Raw genomic sequence first — 22,802 nt, 5'->3', positions numbered from 1 at the left:
TTATTGGTAAAGTTTGTAACTTTAAACAAATTTTCACAAAGCAGCTTTACAAAAATACATATTTCAGAGGTCATAATTATAATCTACATAGCTACTGAACAGCCCCTATAGTAAAACATGGACAGACTGGAACTTATGTTAAGATATAATATTCCAAAAAGTATTTTGATCTCATTAAGTCAGAAAGAGAGAGGGAGAAAACTTTTCCTGTATAATACTGTATTAGAACAAACAATATCCATACAGATGTTTAAATAATAATAATAATATTAATAATAATCTACAAAATATTTCATGTTGGAAGCATGGAGTGAAAGTAATGACCCCTACAATCTATTGTAAAGATTTAAACAAAAATATCAATCCTCTTACTCAGCTGATCTTCAACTATTCTTAACCAAACCAATATACCAACATTTACTATGCTCACTAAATCCTAAAATCTTGAGACCAAAACAAAACAGCACAACAGACAATTATGACACAACAATAATACAGCACCAACATTTTTACGGAAAATATACTCGTAAGCATTATGATAATGCAGTGGCACACTGCCTATACAGAAAGATGGCCAGTGACTTAGAAGCAGAAGCAAAAAAAAAAAGCAATCCTTCCTTTGTAAAGAACATACAGCTGTGCAATCTCTTAAATCAGGATGAGATTTATTGCTGAGGAGGTAAATACACTTTATGAATGAAGGCTTAAAATTCACTAAAACAGTTAAAGCCTTTTACACTAAATATGTTGACTTTAACAACTAAATATTGACAAATACTAAAAATACAATAGATTATAGCAGTGTGCAAGATGGGGAGTACATTCACAGACCAGCAGTTCACTTTTTGAGCAGTTCCCACATTACACTTTTGTAGAGCTTTAAAATTTTATTATTTTCTGTAATATTAATATTCACATGGTTTTAACCAGATCTGTGTTAATACAAATAGATTTTCTCATAGCTTACTTAGAAATGTTTCTTTTTCAACTTCTGTTTATGTGTGAAAGCGTGATGTGGAATTGAACGTTTGTTTTTTCTTTCCAGTTTCTTGCAGGAAGTGACGAATCATGTCTTCGCTTTACAGGAGCCGCATGGTTCAGTGTCAGCATGCAGAGCTGTTCTAAGCCCTGTTCCCCATGTCGAAAAACATCCCTTTCCCTACAAGCAGAGGGAAGTATAATAGTTTTCATTAAAACCATTAAACTTAATCAATTAAATGCCAGAGTTTAAACAAACAATACAACTAGATGTAAAAACAAAACAAAAAAACAAAAAAAGTCAAAGCTGCTAATCTTGTCTCTCACACTGACATAACACGCACACAGCATACAAATATAGGCCAAGGAGCAAGGGGTAGTCTTACTACGTGTGTGGCAGCCTATTTTACTCCATGCAATTTGAGAAATAGCAATGAGTTAAAACTTTGTAAGAGTGTATTTTACTGACTAAAATGTAAACATAATATAATAAAATGAATGTTTTTTTTTCATGGCCCTATCATGCTGGATGTGTTTTATGAATGTCAGCCCCTCCCCCTCTGTCCCTATACGGCAGGTCTCCATAGGTTTGCCCCACACCCCGCCCCCCGCCTTTCCCGTTGTGTACGCGCCACGCCGCTTTACTACATCACCGACAACCAATCACGAGGCAGGAAAAAAAAGTTCGCCGAAAGGAATTACTACGGGAGTCCACACGGAATCCCTCAGTCCACACAGCCAGGTTTTACTTCACATCCAGTCCCTCCTCCTGTATCCAGTCCTCAGCAATCCATCCTTTCACAAGTTCTGCTCGTATCCTAATTGATCAAGCGGCACTGATTTGCACTGTGAACACGTGGCTGATTAAAAGAAAAACGGAATAGCTCTGTGTTTTTGATCCCATTGTCCTCTCTCAGTTTTATTCGGAGGCGGTGCCTGCATAAATGTGTGACTTTTTCGGATGCTTTAGTTAAGGACTTTAAAGTAGTTTTTTGTTTTCCTAGAAGTCTGAAAAGCAGAGAGAGAGAGAGAGAGAGAGAGAGGTGACATGCGGTGAAATTCACACAGCCGATGCGCGGGTTCCCGTCCGTCATAATTCTCTTCTTTCTATCCAGAGCGAGTGAGGAGGAGAACACGCCCGCTCCGCCTGATAGACAGACAGTTTCTTTCTCTCTCTCTCTCTCTCTCTCACACACACACACACACACATAGCACTCTGCCCGTCCAAGGGACGCGATTCAAAAGGGCAGCAAACGCGGTCGTTCTTTCTTTCTGTTCCCTTTCTAACCGCGCGGCAACATGAACAAGCTGTACATCGGTAACGTGAGCGAGGAGGCGAGCGCGCTCGACTTGGAAACTATATTCGAGCAGTGGAAGATACCGTTCAGCGCGCCGTTTTTACTTAAAAGTGGCTACGCGTTTGTGGACTGCCCTGACGACAAGATCGCAATGAAGGCCATTGACACACTTTCAGGTGAGAATGGAGACACGGCACGTTGTATCCCTCCAGTATGTGTACACACACACACACACACACACCAGCCGTTTACGCGCTTTGCAGCTGAAATGCTGTATGAGGGAGCGATGGTAAAGGGGAAGTGTGTGTGTGTGTGTGTGTGTGTCAGTTTGACCGGTTTGCTTTTTTAAATCGCGGTGTTTTCCGCGCCGAGGATATAAAGTGTGCACTCTGTGCTCGAACAGGCCACATACCGCGTTTCAGTAAAATTCGCTGCCGCCTGTGGATGAGCGAATCACCGTCAAATTAGTGTAAAATCAGTTTTAGTTCAGACTGCTGCTCGCTCAAGCCGTTTCGCTGGGTGTATTTTTGAACGCTCTAACTTAAGCAAATCGTATTCCCTCTACCTTCGCGTTCACATAGGCGTATTCCCTTGTAATTAGAAGTAATTGTGGAGATTGTGAGAAGTACAAACTCTCTTATTCGGGTTATGAACCCAGCTCCATTGTTAAACTACATTCAGCAGAACACTGACCCGCCAGGTGCTTGGCTTGGGTTGGGTTGCTGGCGTTGATTCTTGTTCCTAAGGTGCTTTTGATTATCTCCCCGTACATTTTTAAACGTCATGAAGAACCGAACAAGCCGTATTTTATATGTGAATGTGTGCAGACTGCGCGAGACTCGAGTGTAGTTTCCGTCCCATTCCGCTCAGTAAGGCAGTTTTACGCTTGTGTTCGACTGAGGCCTGCTCGTGGTGGTGCAGGGGGCAACTTTGTCTTCCATGTTTAACCTCCAGATAGCTAGCGATGATCTTTTCTTCTCTCTTCTTTAAAATTTTGCTAATTAATTTACATCTACGATGGAAATCTCATTTATTTCCAGTAGTGCCCTTAAAACTGAATAAGACAAACGTGTTTTTTTTTCCCCACGGTTGCAAAATCCTTTCCCAATAAAATTTTGGCTTTTACTGAATGTTTTCTTTTTTTTTTTTTTTTTCAGGAAAAGTAGAACTTCATGGAAAACTTCTAGAGGTAGAGCATTCTGTCCCCAAGCGTCAAAGGTAATTCGGATTCACAGATTAATTTTTCGTTGAACAGAGAATTGCGTCTTTGCTTGTGTATCAGTTGTGGCGAAATAATTTTCTAGTTTCAGTGTTTTCGCAGTGCAACGCTTCATTGTGTCCTCAGATTGCTTGTAACTTGGTATTTCGGACCCCATAATGAGCGAGATGTGTGTATGGGCATGTTTAACCTCAGTTAAGGCTTCTATTTTTACGCCTTAAACAAATGCACGGCTGTGTTCTTTCAATAAACAAGCGAATTCAAGCCGTCGGGGAAAAGGCCGCAAGAAACCCGGCCCACGAGCGTGTTCACAGGGCCACGCGTTTCACTGGTGACCATTGAAGAAGGAACTGCTTTTTCCTCGTGCCCCCTCTCGCTTCCGCTTGTGTCTGCTCATGCGCGGTGTGTGAACTCCCCACAGCGCCCAGGCACGGAGGGTTCGAGGCCTAGTTGTGAAAAGCAGCTTTAGCCTAAACGGGGCCAGTTCACTCACTGCACATCCGTCTAATTTGTTTGATATGTAGTGCTGTTCAGTTTAACACTAACTTACGTGTGTGTGTGTGTGTGTGTGTGTAACACAAACGCGAGGTTTACATTCGATGTGAATTTAAAAGAAGCACGTTACAAAATAATTTCACGTTACGTACAAGGAATTTGACGGAAATATTCAGTTTATTAATGAGCCTGATATTAGTTTGTTCACGATTCAGCTGCGTAATGTTGATAAAAAACAAACATTTTTTTTTACTTATTTGTAAGATGCTCCTAAGTGAAGTGTCTTGGAATTCGTACCAACGCTACACAGTTTTCTGTAAAAGCTTCCCTTTTAAAATGGCGAGTCTGTGGAGATCTGGGTACAATTAAATCCAACCACACCCTAAAAATTGTCCCCTTTATTCTGCTCGTGCGTTTTTGTACGTCTGTAGCTGGACAGTATTCACCTTTTTTAATGTTGGTTGATTTAATTATTGCAACAATTTTATAACTTAAATCAGATCAAAGTGGCATTACAAAAATATATTTTAAATGCATGTTTGTAGGCTGTGCTGATATTTAAAGTAAGTACGAAGGTGTATTAACCTCAGTACAGGATAATGTGTGTCAGAGGTCATGTATGTAAACGCAGGTTTGAGTCTAGGTTTGTACCTAGTACATACAGGGAGGTAAAAGCTGAGAAATCCACTGCATTCCACCCAGTGAGAGACCATTTGTTAGAGCCACACAGTCATGACACAGCACAAGATTTTGTGTGCGCATTGGCAGTGATTTGTATCATGCATGTAGAAATTATGTGAATAACTGTTTTTTTTTTTTTTTTGCTCTTTTGCCTTTTTTCCCTAAATGTAAAAAAAAAAAAAAAAAAGGATTCTTTTTATTAAAGTAGTCACTATGGTTTTGGAGATTGGTACTGGAGTCAGTAATTAATTAGAAAATTAGATCAGAGTTCATAAGTCAGCCTGGATTGTGTTGAATCTGCGCAAGTGGTGATATTCTTTGGAACTTTACTACTTTGGTATTTTTGTCTTCCCTTTTGCTATTACTGGGTTCTCCTGGGGTTTCTGTGATCATTTACGCGTGCGGGGTGGGTGGGGGGGTAGTATCTAGAGTAGATCCAGATTTCCGCAAAAATCTATCAATGTATAGAAAACTTTTTTATTAAACATGTCAACTAATTTAATTACAAAACATGGCCATCATCTTTGTATAGTTGTAAAAGTTGTTGCTGGATCTGTCTTTTTGTTTTTAACAGCCTGTTGGCCAAGTTATGGGTTTTAAGTAAAAGTCTCCTCAGTGCAGGGAGGTTAAGTAGGATCATATTTTCTTAGGAATTCTGAATATTTATTTATTTATTTATTTGCTTTTCTTTCTTTACATCATATGTCTGTGCATACGTGTAGATTGGTGATTAGCCTTAAAATTATATGTGACTGTTTTTAATATGCCTTGTTTTGGTTTAATATGGTTCTTTTAAAAGGGTAATTGTTGCTTTTGTGTTGCAGTACAGTTCTTTTCTGTTTTGGAATTTGTTGTGCAGAAATATATTTATGGTGTATTTCATAAAAAAAAGGTAATTTGTGTGGAAAAGAATGGACAATTTATACTGGGCAATTTTTATTATTTTTTTTAGACAGTAAATGTTGGTTCTATGTGACAAGTCAATATTTTATTATTGCCAAAACTCATTATTTTGGAAGTTTTGGTTAAGTGCTTCATGTAAACCATTCCTTTAGGTAGCCGTCTTAAGGATGAGTTATGAATTATATTGGCACAAAGATCACACAGAGCTCTCTCATAGTTTTTAACAAGAGAATTGCTCCTACCTCCTGGTAACATCTTGTAGTTGCATGTGGGGTAGTCAAGAAAGGCCACCAAATTTAAAAAGTCTTTTATAGATGGTTGCATATCTTCTAAACACACTTGCACAAAATTAATTCATGTCTGCAGGCTACACTGTCACTATAGTAACCATACCCCACCCCCGAGGGCGAAAGGGGGGTCCCTTAGCCGGAAATGGGGCACTAAGACCTTGCCCATCCGCCACACACACACACACACACACACACACACACACACACACACACACACACCACGCTTTTCTATAACTTAATCCACCAGAGAAGAAATGTCCATAATGCAGACCCACTGTAATGCAGGTCAGAACTGGGGAAAAGCACCATTCCTTCTAGTTCTGTGAAAATAGGATTCCCCCCCCACACCCCCGCAAGATTAAAATGTAAGCATAGCTTGTGTGCTAGCAGATATTTATGGTCTGGATTATACAGAGGTCCTTGCACAAGATTAAATGTTTTTGGTGTAATTTTAGAGGTTTTGAAAGTTTGAAGATATATTTAACACTGTTATCAGGGGTAATGTTTTGTAATGACCAGTTCCAGTGTCGTACATTTCAGCCAAGCAAGTGAGCAACACTGGTGCTCATAATCTGGACTAAGCACAGACTACATCATAATCTGGCTTTTATCTATATAATAAACGTGCAGTTGGGATTGCTCTCCCAATTACACAACAAAAGTTATTTGTGTTTGTGCAATCCCTTATGATGCACATTTTACCAAAGTGTTTTAATTTATTCCTTTCTCAGGGGGGCTTTATTAGACAATAGGAATGCACATTTTTACGTACAGAAGCCAGATATGGATTTTATTTTATTTTTTCTTTTCTCCAGTTGAAACTGTAATTGTCTAGTCATCTCACTTTGGTTCTTATATAAAATATAATGAAATATTATATTTTGGTTAATAATAATAAAAAAAGAAGGTATAGCTCTGCTCACTATGCTAATAAATTGTCGGTGTTTCCGCATTCTGACAAAAGGTTAATGTATTTTAGAAAAATCTAAATCATTTTTACTTTTATTGATTAATTAATCTGTTACTTTGACATCTGACCAGGAACAATGCAGATTTAGTCTAACTCTGGCTTTTTTAGATGTCTGCATGTAATGGGCACACTCCTGGATAATCTGGGTGATAACCCATTTAAGGAAAACAGTTTGTGACGGCCATTTCACTGATCATCCTGGACATTCATTAAAATTGTAGACTTTGTTGAACTCTTTCATCCTCCCTGCACTGTTTTCTTCTAAATAATTAACAGAAACTATGTTTAAGTAAGGTTTAATTATTGAACATTGACGTGTGCATTTAGCAAATATCGATAGAAATGTGTAAACGCCCATGATGGTTTGTGGAAATGTCCAGATTTATGGAAATGAGTCTGAGATACCACACACAAGGGAAATCTGCTAGCCTGAAGCTGGAGACTGTACCACTCAAAAACCAGGTTTTAAAATGAAATTTTACCTTTTAACATATACATTTGTTACATGTAACAAATGGATATCACATTACTATCTACACTCGTGGTGCCACTGACAAAACCTTTACTGAATCAAGATGCACATTTTGTTCCCATATTAGAGATTTTTGTGGTATTAAACGGTTTGGACTCGGCTGACCACCTACACCTACTGGAATAATTAGTACTTAAGATGTTTGGTTTTTATTGAGTTTAAAGATTATCTACTTTGGCTGTTGTTCATGTGTCAGTAAAAGCCTTACAACTGATAGTTTAAACCTAACGCCTTACTGGAGACATGGTGTCACAATTATCAGCCTGATTCTGCCATTTACATTGAGATTAATAACCTACAATGTACACGGTGATCATGGCCCAGTTCAATGCTCAGGTGCAATATGGCGTAGAGTGCATTAACTGTGACAGGTGTGTGTGTGTGTGTGAGAAAGATCTGGCATGAATGACTTGTGCTTCAGACTTTTACTGTTCAATGTATATCCAGGGTTTCTTCGCAATATTAGTGGATTTCTTTAAAGCACATGGTCATGCTTGCCTTGTTATCATTACAGGTTTTGGCAACGTTGTCCTGTTTATACAGTAGTTGATCGGATTACATAGCGGCTGAAAATAAAAAGCTTGTTGAATTAATCTGTATTTTTAATTTAAGCCATAAACTTTAACATGAGTACATGAGTGGGAAAAAAAACAAAACAATTTCCTACAGAGCTGTGTTCACTTTGTGATGTACTGTTTTAAATGCAAATTGTCTTGAAATGTGAGCATTTTTATATAAAATGTTTGTGTACAAATTACTCCTGATTGAATTTAATATTTTTTTGAGAGTTAAAAGATTTGTTTTGGCAAAAACCTAGGTCATTAATTTTCTATTTTATAACTACTGATGACGTGCTTCACATTAATCCCTCCATAACCTTCTGCCTCATGTTTATCTGGTCAGTAGACAAATTTATTCAGTAACTTTTTTAAATTATGCATTAAAAATATTTTACATAAACACTGACCTTACACAATTGTACACAGCGTTGTACATTTAGGTTCATTAAATTACTTCTACAAAATTCTATAAAATTAAATCCATTCAGCACAGAGTTTAATAAGAATCATTTAAAATATTACTATTATTCAATCCTGGCTCTCTGTCTTTTCTTAAGCTGTGCTAAAAAATTGGTTTATAAAATTTATCACAAAGTGACCTGAGCTTTCTCTTGGTGGTTCTTTTGAGGAATGAATGTGCTTGCTGTGATGTGGTAATGCCAGTATTTTCCTCTGAGTTTGTATTTTAAATTCTTTTTTTTAGGAGCTGTAAACTGCAGATCAGAAATATCCCGCCACACATGCAATGGGAGGTGAGTGCGATTGGATTTGAATCACCTCCGTATTAATTTCATTGTGTACAGGGCTTCCTTTTATGTCAAATCATGTTAGATATGTTTGTATCTTGAAATTCCTAAAAAAATCTATAAAAAAATGACTGCATGTATTCATGACTTTCAGAGCTTAAATACTTTACTAATGACCTGTTTGCTGGTCAGAGTCTGATTTCTTACACCCACACCTCATTCGACCAACAAAGCACCTCACCTTTTTATGTACGAGCTCCTCATCTTTTGATGTCTGGTTTGTGTTGGGTGTTGCAGGGAGTTTCTCTGTCACGCTCCTTCATGCTTGTTTTGTTGCGTTCAACCACAAATAGCTCCTGGATCTAACGTTAGTGACTGAAATTTTATGCCCAAAAGTAACTTGATGGCAATACGGAAAACTATCGCCAGTGTTAATTGCTATATCACTCAGCTCTATTACAGTTTGTGCTCCGTTATATTTAGTTACACATTCACAACTAAAGCAACTTCAGTCTAGAAATGTGGTTCCATCTCCCAAATTCCCAATTTCTGCAATCTAGATTCAAGTGTTTAAAATCAGTCACATGTTAGAGGCTATATATCCTTCTGTAGCAAGGTTTTTCTTTTTTTTTTCCCCCACAAAAATTGTGTAATTTATATTGAGAACTTTACTGTGCTCTGCTATATATAAAAAAGGTTTAGATAGATGAAAATACCAGCAGTTAAGTGACCAACTGGCTGTTTAGTATACTGTAATATAATAAATTGCTTCTGTTTTAGACCTGGTATGGGCTTTATGTATTGCATTCAGTTGTGTAATATAATAAGTCCGTAAAATTGCATTGTGTAGTTGGTATCCAAGCTGTTTAAAAACCTCAGTTTCAGTGTAAGTCTGCAAATCTGGAACGAAGTTCTTAAATGCAGCGTTGTGGTTATAATCCGTTTTGACTTTTGGAGCTGTTGCTTGTTATGGCCGACAGTAAAATTCTGGATTAAATTAAGATATGGTGCTGTAATTAATTGTATTCTAGCATGCCTTTTAAATATTGCCAGTTTTAATTTTTTTTTGACAACTTAAGCTTGAGCATTAATAGCACTGTTTTCCAATTCTCCTCTTACACGACTCGCACCACACCTACCTGAGCTCTAGCACTATTTAAGTAGATGTTCCTACAGGGAAGTTTGGGCAGAAATCTCCGCACAGTTCTTATTTACTTAGCTTCTTGTACAATGGAAGGGAAGAAAAAATTGGGAAAGTAATAAGCGATGTGGTTTTGCTATACTGAGCACTGATAAACAGATTCTGGGTTTATCTAACCTCTTGGATCACCACAGGCTCAGTGTGCTGGCCTCGTCTTTTTAGATTGTAGCTCCTGAATGGAGTAACGCTACCATGCGCGCGCACGCGCGCGCACGCACACACACACACACACACACACACACACACACACACACACACACACACGCACTTCATTTATGTTCCTATTATTTTTTCTGTGATGAAGCATTGTTTCCAAGATATCCTGATAATGTAGTCGGATATATGTCGAGTTGAACACAAACAAATCTGATTGCTATGTTAAATCACTTTATACAAACCAGCTATTTAAGATGATGGTTGTTACGTCAAAAATCGAGATTTTAAATGTTTTCTAGCTTGTGCATGTAGAATGTTTTGGTACTTTTTCACTATGGCCTCAGGTGTGAAGTGTGGATTTTTCAAAACTTGCATTTTCATTTGTATCACATACAGCTGAACTGTCTTAGACCTCTTGAAGTGGTGTGTGTGCGAGAGAGATCATAATTAAGCATCCCAAATGCATACTGTGTGGTTACAAATTTATCTATTCTGAAAATACAGTGAACACGATTACGGATTGTTCAAATATTGTAGTTATCACTAATGCAGATTCATCAGAAACGCAGACAATCCTAAATTTCTCAAACGATTGTTGTATGAATTACTGTTACTTGTATCTAGTAAACACCCCTTCAGTTGATCACCTGAGATAAGAGCAATTCACACGCATCTGAGGGCATTGGTAGAGTTTGTGTATTATGTGTGTATTTCTAGATTATCCAAGTTTCCTGTGGGCAAAATGATAATTTCTCAACATTAAATTCTTTTTTTTAATCATATTGCGGTTTTTTATTTATATTATAAATAATATTTTGGATAAAGCTGAACAAGTCATTACCTGGTGTTTTTAATTAATATTATTAAGAAGCAGCACGAGCTATTTCTTCTTATACTGTATGTCATGCCGTATAGTTTGTCTTTGAAGTGAACAGCAGATTTTAACCTAAAACTATTTTCAGTAACGGTGTAGATTCCTTCACTGGTTTCTTTGGCTGCTGGTTCATCAATTAACACAGTAAAATGAAAACATCTTTAAACTCTATTTCAGCTAAAGTGTGAGAGGGAATATAAATACCTCAGTAGTTTATTATTTTTTTTATTAATTTTTTTTTAAGCTCAATGATGGGTCATAGTCACTGTTTTCAACAATTATTGAAGAATATTTCCTCACACTGACTGATGAAATACAGTACTGGTCACAACCTAGGATTTACTTTTCTACTTTCTGGACAAATTCTGGACATTTTAAAAATGGAATGAGCTAATTAAGTGACAACAGTCAGTTATTTTAAGCTCTAAAGGTCAGCTCTGGTGGATCAGTTCCTACAAGAACAATATCGTGTCGAGTGCATTTGTAAAACCTGTCAAGCACCATGATGAAACTGTCTCTCGTGAAGACATTCGCAGAGCAAGACCAAAACTTACCCCTGCTGCAAAAGTACATTTAGATTCATCAGCCCAATTAACAAACGGCACCTCAGATTACAGCCGTTATGAAGGCGTTCCAGGGGCAAAAGAAGCAGATACATCTCAATGTCAAGTGTTCAAAGGAGGTTATTCAGAAACTATTAAACTGAGAAACTCTGGAAGCAGATCCTGAATTGCCAAGTAGGAGTCCTGAATGTTCTCTTGGCTTTTTCCTGCTTGAGGCTTACGAGTTACTAGTTATGAGTCCTGGTCAAATACAGCATGATGTATTGCACAAATGTCTTAGTGTGTATGGCAGAGACTCGCGTTTCACAGACGTTTGTAAAGCAGTGTCTGACTGCCGAGTGTGTGTTCTGATCACAGACAAAGAAACAATACAAAGTTAGTTATTTGTGTTCAGGGTTAAAGTAATTTATATGTTGAATTATAAATAAATTTAAACTGACGTACCATGAAAATTCCTCATCCAAGATTAAGAAGGTTATTTCACTTGAATAATGTTTTGAATTATATAAAATGGCCAACATCACTGGATTTAAAATTCTGTAATCGAGAGAGAAATTAGGTTAATTGAGTATTTCTACAAACAGAAGTAGCTAAAATGTTTGCTTTATTTTTCCTGTAGTGATTATAATGGTTACACGCTGCAGCTGATACACTTTTGGCTTTGTTTGCCGGGTCTGGCAAAAGCCGAATTTGTGTTACTTAATCCTGTGCTAAATAAGCATAGACCCAGGTGGTTTTGTGCATGTGACATTAGGATCAGGACTATTTCAAAGTATGGCTTATAAACGGGGTAAGGGAATTGATTTTTTACGCTTTAACATGCTTCTGTTCAATCTGGTGACCAGCAGTGTCCGTTTCTGAGTAAGGGGAATGCAAATCTGGTTTATACGTCCACGAGATTACATCTTGACGGTTTACAGTGTACAAGTAAAATAATTACTGATGTAAGTTTATTAGTAGTGCACAATTGGTTGCAAAAAAATCATAGCAATTATTTAATAGCAAAAGGCTGAGGTTTATACCTAGAATATCTAAACATGGCCCGTGATTTATTTACAGATTGTCAGTAATTCTTCAGTCTAAAAAAAAAAAGAAAAAAGATTTTTTGCTCCATTATCTGCTGTTAATTATTCTTTAATTCAAATACTTATATATATATAAAAATAAAATAAATGAATAAATAAATAAAATGTCAGGCTCGATTTTGTAGGTTTGCTAAGACCCGAGGAGAGGAAAAAAAAAATATATATATTTAATTATAATATAACATTTGTAGTGCTGTCAATATAAATATCAAGTTATTGTTAACTTAGGGTGTGGGGGTAAGAATAATGAGCACTGGTATTTTAAGTGATGCCACTGAAGACAGCTTCTTGTTTTGACAGTGGAATGACGCATTATATGAGCAAAGTGTGTGCAGGTCCTCTTGCTTTAAGAAGCAATAAACTTTAAGAAGTGTGCAATAACTATTATTATAAACTAAAGTTCATCGGTCTCAGGTATATCTAGCGCTATGTATTTATCATTAGCAAAGCATTAGCGTTAGCAGCCTGTCCAGGCCTGTCCAGGAGAAACGGCTCATGCAATTATGGCCACATGTGTAAATTGGTTTTGTGGCAACAAGATATGAAAGAATGAGCATGGTGAGAGAGACATTCTTTGATCATCAGAAGCCAGCGGTTACAGGATTAAAATATGGCTTAAAATGCATGTTTTACAAAACTGCTTTTGGTTTGTAATTTGGGCCAAACTCCTGCATATTAGCATGTATGATAAGCTCCACATTCTCTATTTATTAAGCAGGTTTATTTATTTTAACCCAAGTTATTACAGAAATGTGTTCATAACAGTATTTTAAATATTAGACTATTGATTTCAAACCAAGAGGTTCATAGCGATATGTTGAGTTTATATTTGATCCGCGCGTGTATTTAGTTAAGTGCTTGCAGAGAACATAATTAAAGTAAAGCAGGTTTCTGGCTAAATAAGTTAAATGTAAAAGAATGCAGCCATTAAAAAATAAATTACCAATTAATTTCATGCGTAGAAATAAGTGTCAGTGGCCATGCTAGGACACATTCTCCTATTATTCTGATTATTCACTTTTTAAGGCATGGACTAGTGCTGCAGGATTTTGTGCAGGAACTGTACGAGTTCTTGTCGAAGCCCTGTGTCCTATGCAAGTATCCGTATGTGGGATATACCACAGTGTAGCAAAGAGGCCCCCTTTTCACTGCCAGAGTTTAAGCAAAATCAGTCTGGCATAAATTATAACCCACTGCCCCTGTACTCTCACAAGGCTGCACTCTCCATGTGTGCACTACCCCCACCCCCTATACACACAAGCCCCAGCCTACCATTGGACATGTTTAAATGATTGCCTGCGCATGCAGCCAATAGCTAGAGCTCCTCAGTGGCAAAAGGGTTTCCCATAGTAAGTTTTGAGGCAACCAATAAGAGAATGTGAAGAGGAGACGGAAGTAGGAGTTTAGTGGTGGATGTATAGAGGGTGTGTGCTTCTCCGCTCCTCCTGCTTATTCTTGCACACGAAACTACATGCTCGTGAGCTAAGGCACTCTGTAACAGCACAATGCTATTTAATGCACATGCGCCACTGTAAAGAAATATTTATTGTGAGTTGTGAGTTCCTGCGTGTGAAACGTACCTGAAATCAGGGGAAACTACAGACGAATCTGTGCAACTAATCACACTCTGACCGTTACACACTTTTTTGAAAGTTGATCACGGCAAACAGTGTGCATAATTTAAATCTTAATAAAATGCTCATGTCTTTCTCATTTTTTTTCCCCCCAGTGTTAAATTGTTTTAATTGTAATTTTTTTTCTTGTTTTCTTTTTCAGGTGTTGGATGGATTATTAGCTCAGTATGGCACAGTGGAAAGTTGTGAACAAGGTGCTAAATTCACAAGAGTTACTCTGATCTTGTTTTTTTTAAATCACAGTTTTGACTTTTTTAAAAGTAAAAATATAGTAGTAATTCCATTCAAACACATCTATAACTGTATTTTAGCTGTATAGTATTTCTTTGACCCTGATCTACTTGTATTATCAGAATGTGTTTTTGATGGAGACTACACAGCTCATGTAAGGGTCTGCTAAATAAACCTAATGTTACATAAATGTTTTTCTCTCTGTAGTCAACACTGACACGGAGACGGCTGTAGTGAACGTCCGTTATGCAGTTAAGGACCAGGCCAGACAGTGAGTGCTCCCCTTTCTGTGTTTTGCCAGAAGAGTAATGTTAACCGATCAGTAGTGTGTAATAGTGTCATAACCTTCCATGTGTGAACTGCTTCAACTTGCTGCTGCCACCTAATGCCAGATCAAAGGCATTGCAGGACCTTTAAACCACATGGTTTATCAGCTTTTCTGCATTCATATTTATAAAAGGGGTCGTTCAAGTCAAATCAGGACTTGCGATGACGTTCCTGGTGAATGACGGTGAAAAAAAGGGAACATTCAGCAAGTCGTCCTTGAAAATCAACAGAATTGTGGAAGACGCACATCTGTCAGTGGGAACTGTACACACAATCATTCACTAACACCACTTGCACATTACAGAAACTCAGCTGGAAATTATTGCCACATCGTCTGTACAGTACTAACCCCGCTCCAAGCCATTTCCACGTTTGTGTAATCAAAGGAGTTCCTTGGAGGCCGGCACTTTTAGGAGCAGCGCTCACTTTCCCTTGTTCAAATTTTTCCAGGGTACAATTTGTGTAACTGAACATAAATGTCAGATCTCATTAATCTGGATGTGTAAGATAGCATACGCACACGCCAACAGCATAGCGTGAAGCATTAATAGACATGCTGTGTCTTGTCCACTCTTAAAGTCAAATCTCTTTCTTCTCTGTCTTTAGAGCAGTTGAGAAACTCAATGGTTTCATGATGGAAAATTATGCGCTGAAGGTGTGCTACATACCAGATGAGACTGTGCTCTCTGATCCCCCAGCAATGGGCAACAGGAGAGGAGGGGGACCACGTGGCCCACCACGCCAGGCCTCACCCTCCCTGGGTACTCGTCCCAAGCTGCAGTCTGATATTCCACTGCGCATCCTCGTGCCCACTCAGTTTGTGGGTGCCATCATTGGCAAAGAGGGTGCTACCATCCGCAATATTACCAAACAAACACACTCAAAGTAAGCATTGATTTTGATATGTTTTCATGCACTGTAAATGTGTGTGTGCAGGTCCTACAATTAAATATATGTATTGAACTGTTCATTTGTAGTAAGGCTCTAGTCATTCTACTGGCCATGTAGGATAACCCCCCCCCCCCCCTATACAAACATGCAGAATTGACATCCATCGTAAGGAAAATGCAGGAGCGGCAGAGAAACCCATAACAGTCCATTCAACTCCAGAGGGATGCAGCTCTGCCTGCAGGAGCATCATGGAGATCATGCAGAAGGAGGCCCAAGACACCAAAATGTCAGTTGATAATCTTGTATCCTCTCACCCATGAACACTAGCTAACCTGCTCACTAGCTTCATTCGACCAACTTCATCCTCTAGCATATCTTTTAAGCACTTCTAGCACTTAAATTTTCTTTCCATTATAGATTTGATGTGTCTTTACAACTTTTTTTGTTTGTTTAGTTTTTGTGTTTTTGTTTTGTCCTCATATACAGCACTGAAGAAATTCCTTTGAAGATTTTGGCTCATAATAATTTTGTGGGGCGTTTAATTGGAAAAGAGGGCCGCAATTTAAAAAAAATTGAACAAGACACTGGGACCAAAATCACCATTTCCCCGTGAGTGATCACCAGCAGTAATGTCTTAATTTATTGCCAAACCGAGTATAATGTGATGCTGAATTTTTATAAATCAAGTAATCGGTCACCCTTTCCTCCAGTCTCCAAGACCTGACTTTGTATAATCCAGAGCGAACAATCACAGTTAAGGGCTCAATAGAGGCGTGTGCCAGAGCTGAAGAGGAGGTCATGAGGAAAATCCGAGAGGCCTATGAGAATGACGTGGCTGCCATGAACGTATGTCAGGAGCACACAGTCTTGCAGCACTCTTGTGCTGTTTCATTTAGTCATTTTAACATTTGCGCTAAAGGCTTAAACATGTTAATCTCCCTGCGTATGTCTGCAGCTCCAATCCAATCTGATTCCTGGCTTGAATTTAAACGCCCTGGGTCTTTTCCCGGGTGGGACAACAGGAGCGATATCCCCCTCTATGGTGCCAGGACCTCTCTCTGGAACGCAAGCTGGATACCCATCTTTTGGGGTAAGTGCGAGTCAGTACATTGTAGATCTAAAGAGCATTAGACAGTTTCACTTGCTTGTAGTCTTCTTGGTTCATATTCTTAGAAAGCAACAGGTCCTGACAGGAGTAATGTTAATTTTCTAGTTGAACCTGCGAGCTTATTAAATAAATCTTGGTGAGTGAAACGCAAAGGTGCAGGTGTTGAGGAAGAATGAAGCCATAATATCAACACTGGAAGACTCTTGCTTTGTGGGCATGCATGAAGGCTTTAGGCTAATATGGGCATGTTGTGTGTGTTGTGTTTCTAGTTTTGTGTGGAAAAACAGTGAGTGTTTATGATGCCGTGTTGCAGTGTATTGTTTTGGTTTGTGTAGCTTGTAGCAGGAATGCACAGGCAGCGGTGTTCCTCGTGTTAATGTGTGTTTCTCCTGTAGTGCAGCGGGTTTCAGAGCGAGGTGCCGTTTTGGTCCTCCAGCAGTAGCCCACACTCTGTAAGTCCCCCAAACCGCACCGCAGTGCAGTGCATGGCTGTTGGCTGTTCTCTGACTGGCTGAAGGGTCTCGTTCTTACTCTTGGCTTTTTGTCTTTCTGGTGCCATGAAGTGGCCTAACTCCCTCTAGTAACACAGATGCGGAAAATACTGCATGTAAAACTGTGTGCCTTTCAGTGCTGTAGTAGCTGTATGTGAGTGAAGGTGGATCAGCTGTAATGCACTTGTTACACCTGCACCTTTTTATGTGTTCTGTGCATTTGAATAAAAGTTTGGCTGCGAAAGCATCGGTATGCAACCAGTCATGTGACTTTGTTTTAAAGCTGTAGCTATAAAGCTGGAGAAAAGCAATGTTTCCAAGCAAGCTGCATTTTTATTTATTTATTGCTGAAAAGTGGACTACAACCACAAGTTAGTTGCAAATTGTAAAAAAATAAATGTGCACACACTTGGCTGTTTTTCCTGTGAGGGTTTCCGCAGGGTGATCCTGGGTCCAGAGTCTCAAGGTTCTGCTTCTGCCTAAATGGATGGGTGCAGACACAGATAATTTTTCAGGCTTTGGGAAACAAATTGAACCTTTCAGTGTGACCTGTGGACCTCAAAGTGATGCCAGACTATTCTGTACACAGTCAGGTTCATAAGTATTTGAACAAAAGTATTTTACCTCTGTACACATTTATGATTAATTTAAAGTGTACAGGTCTTTGAAATATAGATTTTGAGCCTTATTTTAAACACTCATCATAAATATTGCATAATTCCTTATTTTTTAAAAGTCCAGAAGTAATCGGACACTTGATTAAAGCAGCTTGTAGGACAGATGTGTCCAGTTTAGTTTTTAATTTGTTGGTTATGGACCTGACTAATTAAAGCCTCATTTCTTTATCTAAGTATGTACAGTCACTTTCTTTGTCAGCAGCAGCCCGAGTCGGAGACAGTGCATCTCTTTATCCCTGCGCTGGCGGTGGGAGCCATCATTGGGAAGCAGGGCCAGCATATAAAGCAGCTCAGCCGTTTCGCTGGTGCCTCAATTAAAGTAGGTAAATGACTAAAATTAACAGTTGATGTGTAGTGTTTAAATTTGCTGAATGTTTATTGTCCTTTCTAAATTTCTCTGTATAGATTGCTCCTGCTGATGGCATGGATGCCAAGCAGAGGATGGTCATTATTTCAGGACCACCAGAGGCTCAGTTCAAGGTACTGGACTTTTAAGCTGATAAACCTGTAGCACTTTGTCATCCACCGACATTAATTTTTAAGTAGCTCTGGGGTCATAGCTGACCATACCTGAAAACACAGTTGGGTCATAAGTATTTGGACAGTGCCGTGCTTTCTCAGCATTTTCTTTGTACAGCACCACAATTTGGGATTACAATGAATTAGAAGTGTAGATTCGCAGTTTTAATTCAATAGGTTTATTTTAAAAAAAAAATAATAATTGCATTGATTGCAGTGTTTGCAGAGTATACTAGGACGGGGCCGCACATGTATTATTTGCTGGCCCTTTTTTTAAAAAACCTATGCAGGAGAACGATGCCATTCCTGTGGGAAACACTGAACTTTTGAGGAGTAATAAAAACGTATTATTCACCTTGAATCACCTTCGTTCTTGTGCAAGTTCTAAATGGAATAAGAAACACTAACTATTTGATGCAAATACTTAATGTTGCTTTGTCTCTCTCCCTTTCTGTCTTTATCACTCAGGCTCAGGGACGCATCTTTGGAAAGCTGAAGGAGGAGAATTTTTTTGGGCCAAAGGAAGAGGTCAAACTAGAAGCTCACATTAAAGTGCCGTCGTTTGCTGCTGGCAGGGTCATCGGTAAAGGGGGCAAAACGGTAAAGAACTAATTAAGTGGTTTATGCATGAAATTTACTTCATATAAAAGTCATATTGAACCAAAAAATGCCTTTCACCATAAATGTGAAACACTATTTTTAAATATGGTTTCCCAATAATGCTTTAAGTTTAAAAGCAAGGGTTGATCTCAAGATCAGTCATTAATATGGATGGGAAATAATGAGTGAAGGGGGTGTACATGTACATTACTCAGCCAAATTAGCCTGCTAACTTATTGCTAACAAACATGGGGTGTCTAGTTTCCCACACCGCCTATGAAATGCATCTAGGTTGAAAATGATTAGAAATAATTAGTACTTATGATATCTAGGAGCATTCTAATTTACATAAACTTGTTAAACTCTGTTTTTTCAATGTTTTTTTTTTTTTTTTTCATATGAAAAATATGTACACTTAATTGAAATCCTTTAAAAATCACATTAAAGTTTTAAATTGAAATAACATACTTAATGGATACAACTGAACAGTTTGAGAATGCTTTATATCCACTTCTTTTTGTATCTAATTGAATTATGTCTGTAAACACTGTATGTACACGTAGTTAACAAAATGCATATAGTGCTTGTTATATTAGTAGTTATTGCTTTAATCCAATAAGTTAAATAGGATAGTATTGGGGGCTGATCTTTCTGTAGAATCTTAAAGCGATCACCGCCAGTGGTAGAGTTTTCTGTTGTTCGTTCATGAAGCAAACCTTTTTGTCACACTTCTATACAGGTCAATGAATTACAGAACCTCACCAGTGCGGAGGTCGTTGTTCCTCGTGATCAGACACCAGATGAAAATGACCAAGTGGTAGTGAAGATTACTGGCCATTTCTATTCAAGCCAGGTAACTCAGCCCTCAGTCTTATATTTTTGTTTAAAATTGGTTTAAAACCAACTACGACTTTTCTTTTGTTGTTGTTTTGAGTTTATTGATGGCTTTACATCTCATCTCATAGCTGGCTCAACGAAAGATTCAAGAGATCCTTTCGCAGGTGAGGCGGCAACAGCCAAAAGCCTCACCTACTGGGGCTCCAATACCACGGAGAAAATGATTCACCCCGTCGCATGGTGATGGAGAAGAGAGTGGGGCATGAGACGTGCCCATCTCTGGAGTTCATCTCACCTACTCTTGCACCCCGCCCACCTCCTGGCATTTCTAAAATAATCAATTTTTTTTCTCAACATGAGAACATGGCTATGACAACTAGTCTCCCCTTCACTACCGTAGTGTGGTAACTGCACGATGTGTTTTGTTTTTCTCTTGTTTTCCCCTTTAACGTTTTTGTTGCTTTTGAGTTTCAAGTCAAGGCATTTCTCTCCTAGCCTGGCTAGGGGTGGGGTCCTTTAAAGCTCTGGGTATGGGATGGGACCGGAAGTGGTGTAGTCAGAACTATTTTGTCCCAGTATTGCTAATGGCATTTTATAAATTCAGATGCATTTTATAAAGGAAATAGTATAGATATAAGATGAAATACAATAGCTGGCAGAGCAGCACTGCCACTAACAATTTACAGGAAGTGTTGATTGGTGTTAGCCAGGAAACCAAGTTAATATGCATTTTTACTGATCTACCTCAGGCTAGCGTACCTCAGAAAGAAGAAGAAGAAGAAAAAAAAAAAGTAAATGATGTATGAAAAATGTTCCTTTCTTTTTTTTATTTTGCTTTGTTGTAATTTTGTATACTTTATAAAACCTAATAGTTCTTGAACATTTTTATTTTTTTAAGAAAAATATAAGTCTGCTGTTAACACAAGACCCCTGAGCCCTACTCGATGATGCAGACAGATAATAACTGTACATAAGAATGTCTGCTCATCTGGGTAGGTGAGCTTTAAGGGCTTGCTGTGCCAGATAGGAATATTGTAAAGCACCTCGGTGTTGCTGAGGAGCCGCCATCTTCTGGAAACATCAACAAAGAAAAACAAGCTATAGTTGCCGACCATGCATATTGCATCAATGCCATTTTTAAATTAGCAATTATACTTATCACATTTTGGCAGGTACATTGTCCCACAAACGTTAAGTTAGCATTCAGGGATTAGCTTCAGCGTTCAGGGATCGTGTGAAGTCCTGCTGTAACACACTGATGAGCCTTCATCAGATTCTCACAGCCCAGCCCCCTGTGGCACATGTGCATTTTTCTTTTGCCAGCCTTTATTTTTGACAGTTGTGGGCTGGGTTTCATCACACCAGACTTCCACACTGCAAACATCTGTGAGTGTCCATCACTGCATGGTGAGGGTTGGGGGAGGCACACTGTTTCAAATTCTTTTGATGTTACAATACTAATTGATGTCTTTATAGCCAGCATTAATGTAGAAATTTATGGATTTTTTTTTTTCTGAATTAGAAATGCAAGAAAGAAAATAATGAATCCTTTTAGAAGAAATATGGATTTTTTTTTTTCCAAGCGAATGTAAATATGATTGTGGTAAAATAGCATATTTATGCTTCCACACTAGTAATGATGTCTACCTCAGCTGAGTCAAAGGTGGGTGGCATTGGAGCTTGTGCCTCTCACTATGTTAGGGGAAAAAAATGTAAAAAAAATAAATAATCTGTGCCGATACACAGAGTTCCTCATGAGCAGTTGATCTGGCTTGGCTCAGTGTGTCGTGCCTTGCGTTCACAGGAGGGGCACAAATAATATTTTGTGTTTTTTTTTTTTTTTTTTTTTCTTTCTCCTTACACTATTGTTGATCTACCTCTTGAACACATTTAAATTAGAGACATATTACTATTTGTTAGAGTTTAGGGTCAATTCTCAGTTATTTTCCCTAACAGAAAAATGAAGATGTAAAAAAAGATCACGTATGGTTATATTTGACAAATGAGTGATTTTTTATTTTCTTTCTTTTTTTTAATGTATTTCCTGTTTGCCTGCATTGTGATCTGATTACTTAAATACTCAACGTGTTGCTTTTTCTGTTTTTTGGTGGTGTGGCTTCCATGTATTGGGCTTTATTTTATGCATAGATATATCAAGACATTGTTCATTTGGTATTTGATCAATAGTACAAACATTTTTGTTACAAATTATTTTTTCTTTAAAATGGTCTCACCTGATTTATAAACCACGAACGAAGGTTTTTCCTCAATACTTATGTAAAATGATGCTACCGTTTATTCTAATATACCATTTCTTGCCTGTGTTGTGTGGTGAGTCATGTTTTAGTGGGAATGTGATGTGGAATTTACAGAAAGTGGTCCAGTTTCAGCATGAACCACGACCCCCTTCAACCGTGCTTGTGCCCTCTCACACTTCCACTTGTCAAATGCCTCTGAGAAAAAATTTAATAAAATTCATGTTGGCTCCTAAACTGTTGGTGTGAGAGTCTATAAACTGCACTTTTTTTTTTATTTCTGTAAGGATTATGACTAATTTATTGACTAATTCAATTAAATATTATTTGTACAGGGTTTTAACAATGATTATTGTTGCAAAGCAGCTTTACAGAAGCAAAAGATACTTGCATCACCCAGTCTTGCGCTTTATGGACCCTGCTGTGAGACCTGTTGTAGACAAATATTTTACATCTAGTGTTATGCATGGGCAAAAAGATTAAAAAACAACAATGCAGGTACATTAACGTGTTGAAAAGGAAGAAGACGAAATACAATCCATGTGTGCTTCTGGTCATCAGTTGGACAGCGGTTATTTAATTAAGGTATAGCCTTTACTTTGTAAATCCTCTTGTTAGTTTGTCTATTTTAAGTGACCAGCTGTGTTCTGCACTGTATCTGCATGCAATACCTGCCTGTTC

The 22,802-nt window shown here is 38.1% G+C and overlaps 1 protein-coding gene across 6 annotated transcripts; it reads left to right on the top strand.

Moving 5' to 3' along the window:
• The first annotated feature begins 2,138 nt into the window (after positions 1 to 2,138).
• igf2bp3 (insulin-like growth factor 2 mRNA binding protein 3) lies at positions 2,139 to 22,358 on the top strand. Of its 6 annotated transcripts, none has more exons than XM_053489998.1 (16): positions 2,139 to 2,452; positions 3,434 to 3,494; positions 8,630 to 8,678; positions 14,328 to 14,379; positions 14,624 to 14,687; positions 15,350 to 15,628; positions 15,786 to 15,920; positions 16,121 to 16,243; positions 16,345 to 16,480; positions 16,590 to 16,724; positions 17,138 to 17,194; positions 18,113 to 18,229; positions 18,316 to 18,390; positions 18,898 to 19,029; positions 19,769 to 19,882; positions 19,995 to 22,358. In XM_053489998.1, exons 1-16 carry the CDS (start codon positions 2,278 to 2,280, stop codon positions 20,088 to 20,090), a joined length of 1,800 nt encoding a protein of 599 aa, XP_053345973.1. In that variant the 5' UTR covers positions 2,139 to 2,277; the 3' UTR covers positions 20,091 to 22,358. The 6 variants fall into 6 exon arrangements, with proteins under 6 accessions (XP_053345973.1, XP_053345972.1, XP_053345975.1 ...); XM_053489997.1 differs by having other exon boundaries at positions 18,110 to 18,229; XM_053490000.1 differs by lacking the exon at positions 17,138 to 17,194.
• Positions 22,359 to 22,802: the final 444 nt, after the last annotated feature.

The sequence above is a fragment of the Clarias gariepinus genome, chromosome 28, assembly GCF_024256425.1.
Source record: "Clarias gariepinus isolate MV-2021 ecotype Netherlands chromosome 28, CGAR_prim_01v2, whole genome shotgun sequence".
Taxonomy (NCBI): Eukaryota; Metazoa; Chordata; class Actinopteri; order Siluriformes; family Clariidae; genus Clarias; species Clarias gariepinus.
The sequence above is the reverse complement of the archived record's forward strand: the minus strand, read 5'-3'. Positions and strand labels throughout refer to the sequence as shown.

Coding starts and splice junctions, on each gene's coding strand:
- igf2bp3 (XM_053489997.1), top strand. CDS start 2,278: ATGAACAAGCTGTACATCGGTAACGTGAGCGAGGAGGCGAGCGCGCTC. Junction 8,679..14,327: donor CGCCACACATGCAATGGGAG/GTGAGTGCGATT, acceptor TTTCTTTTTCAG/GTGTTGGATGGATTATTAGC. Junction 15,629..15,785: donor ACCAAACAAACACACTCAAA/GTAAGCATTGAT, acceptor ACAAACATGCAG/AATTGACATCCATCGTAAGG.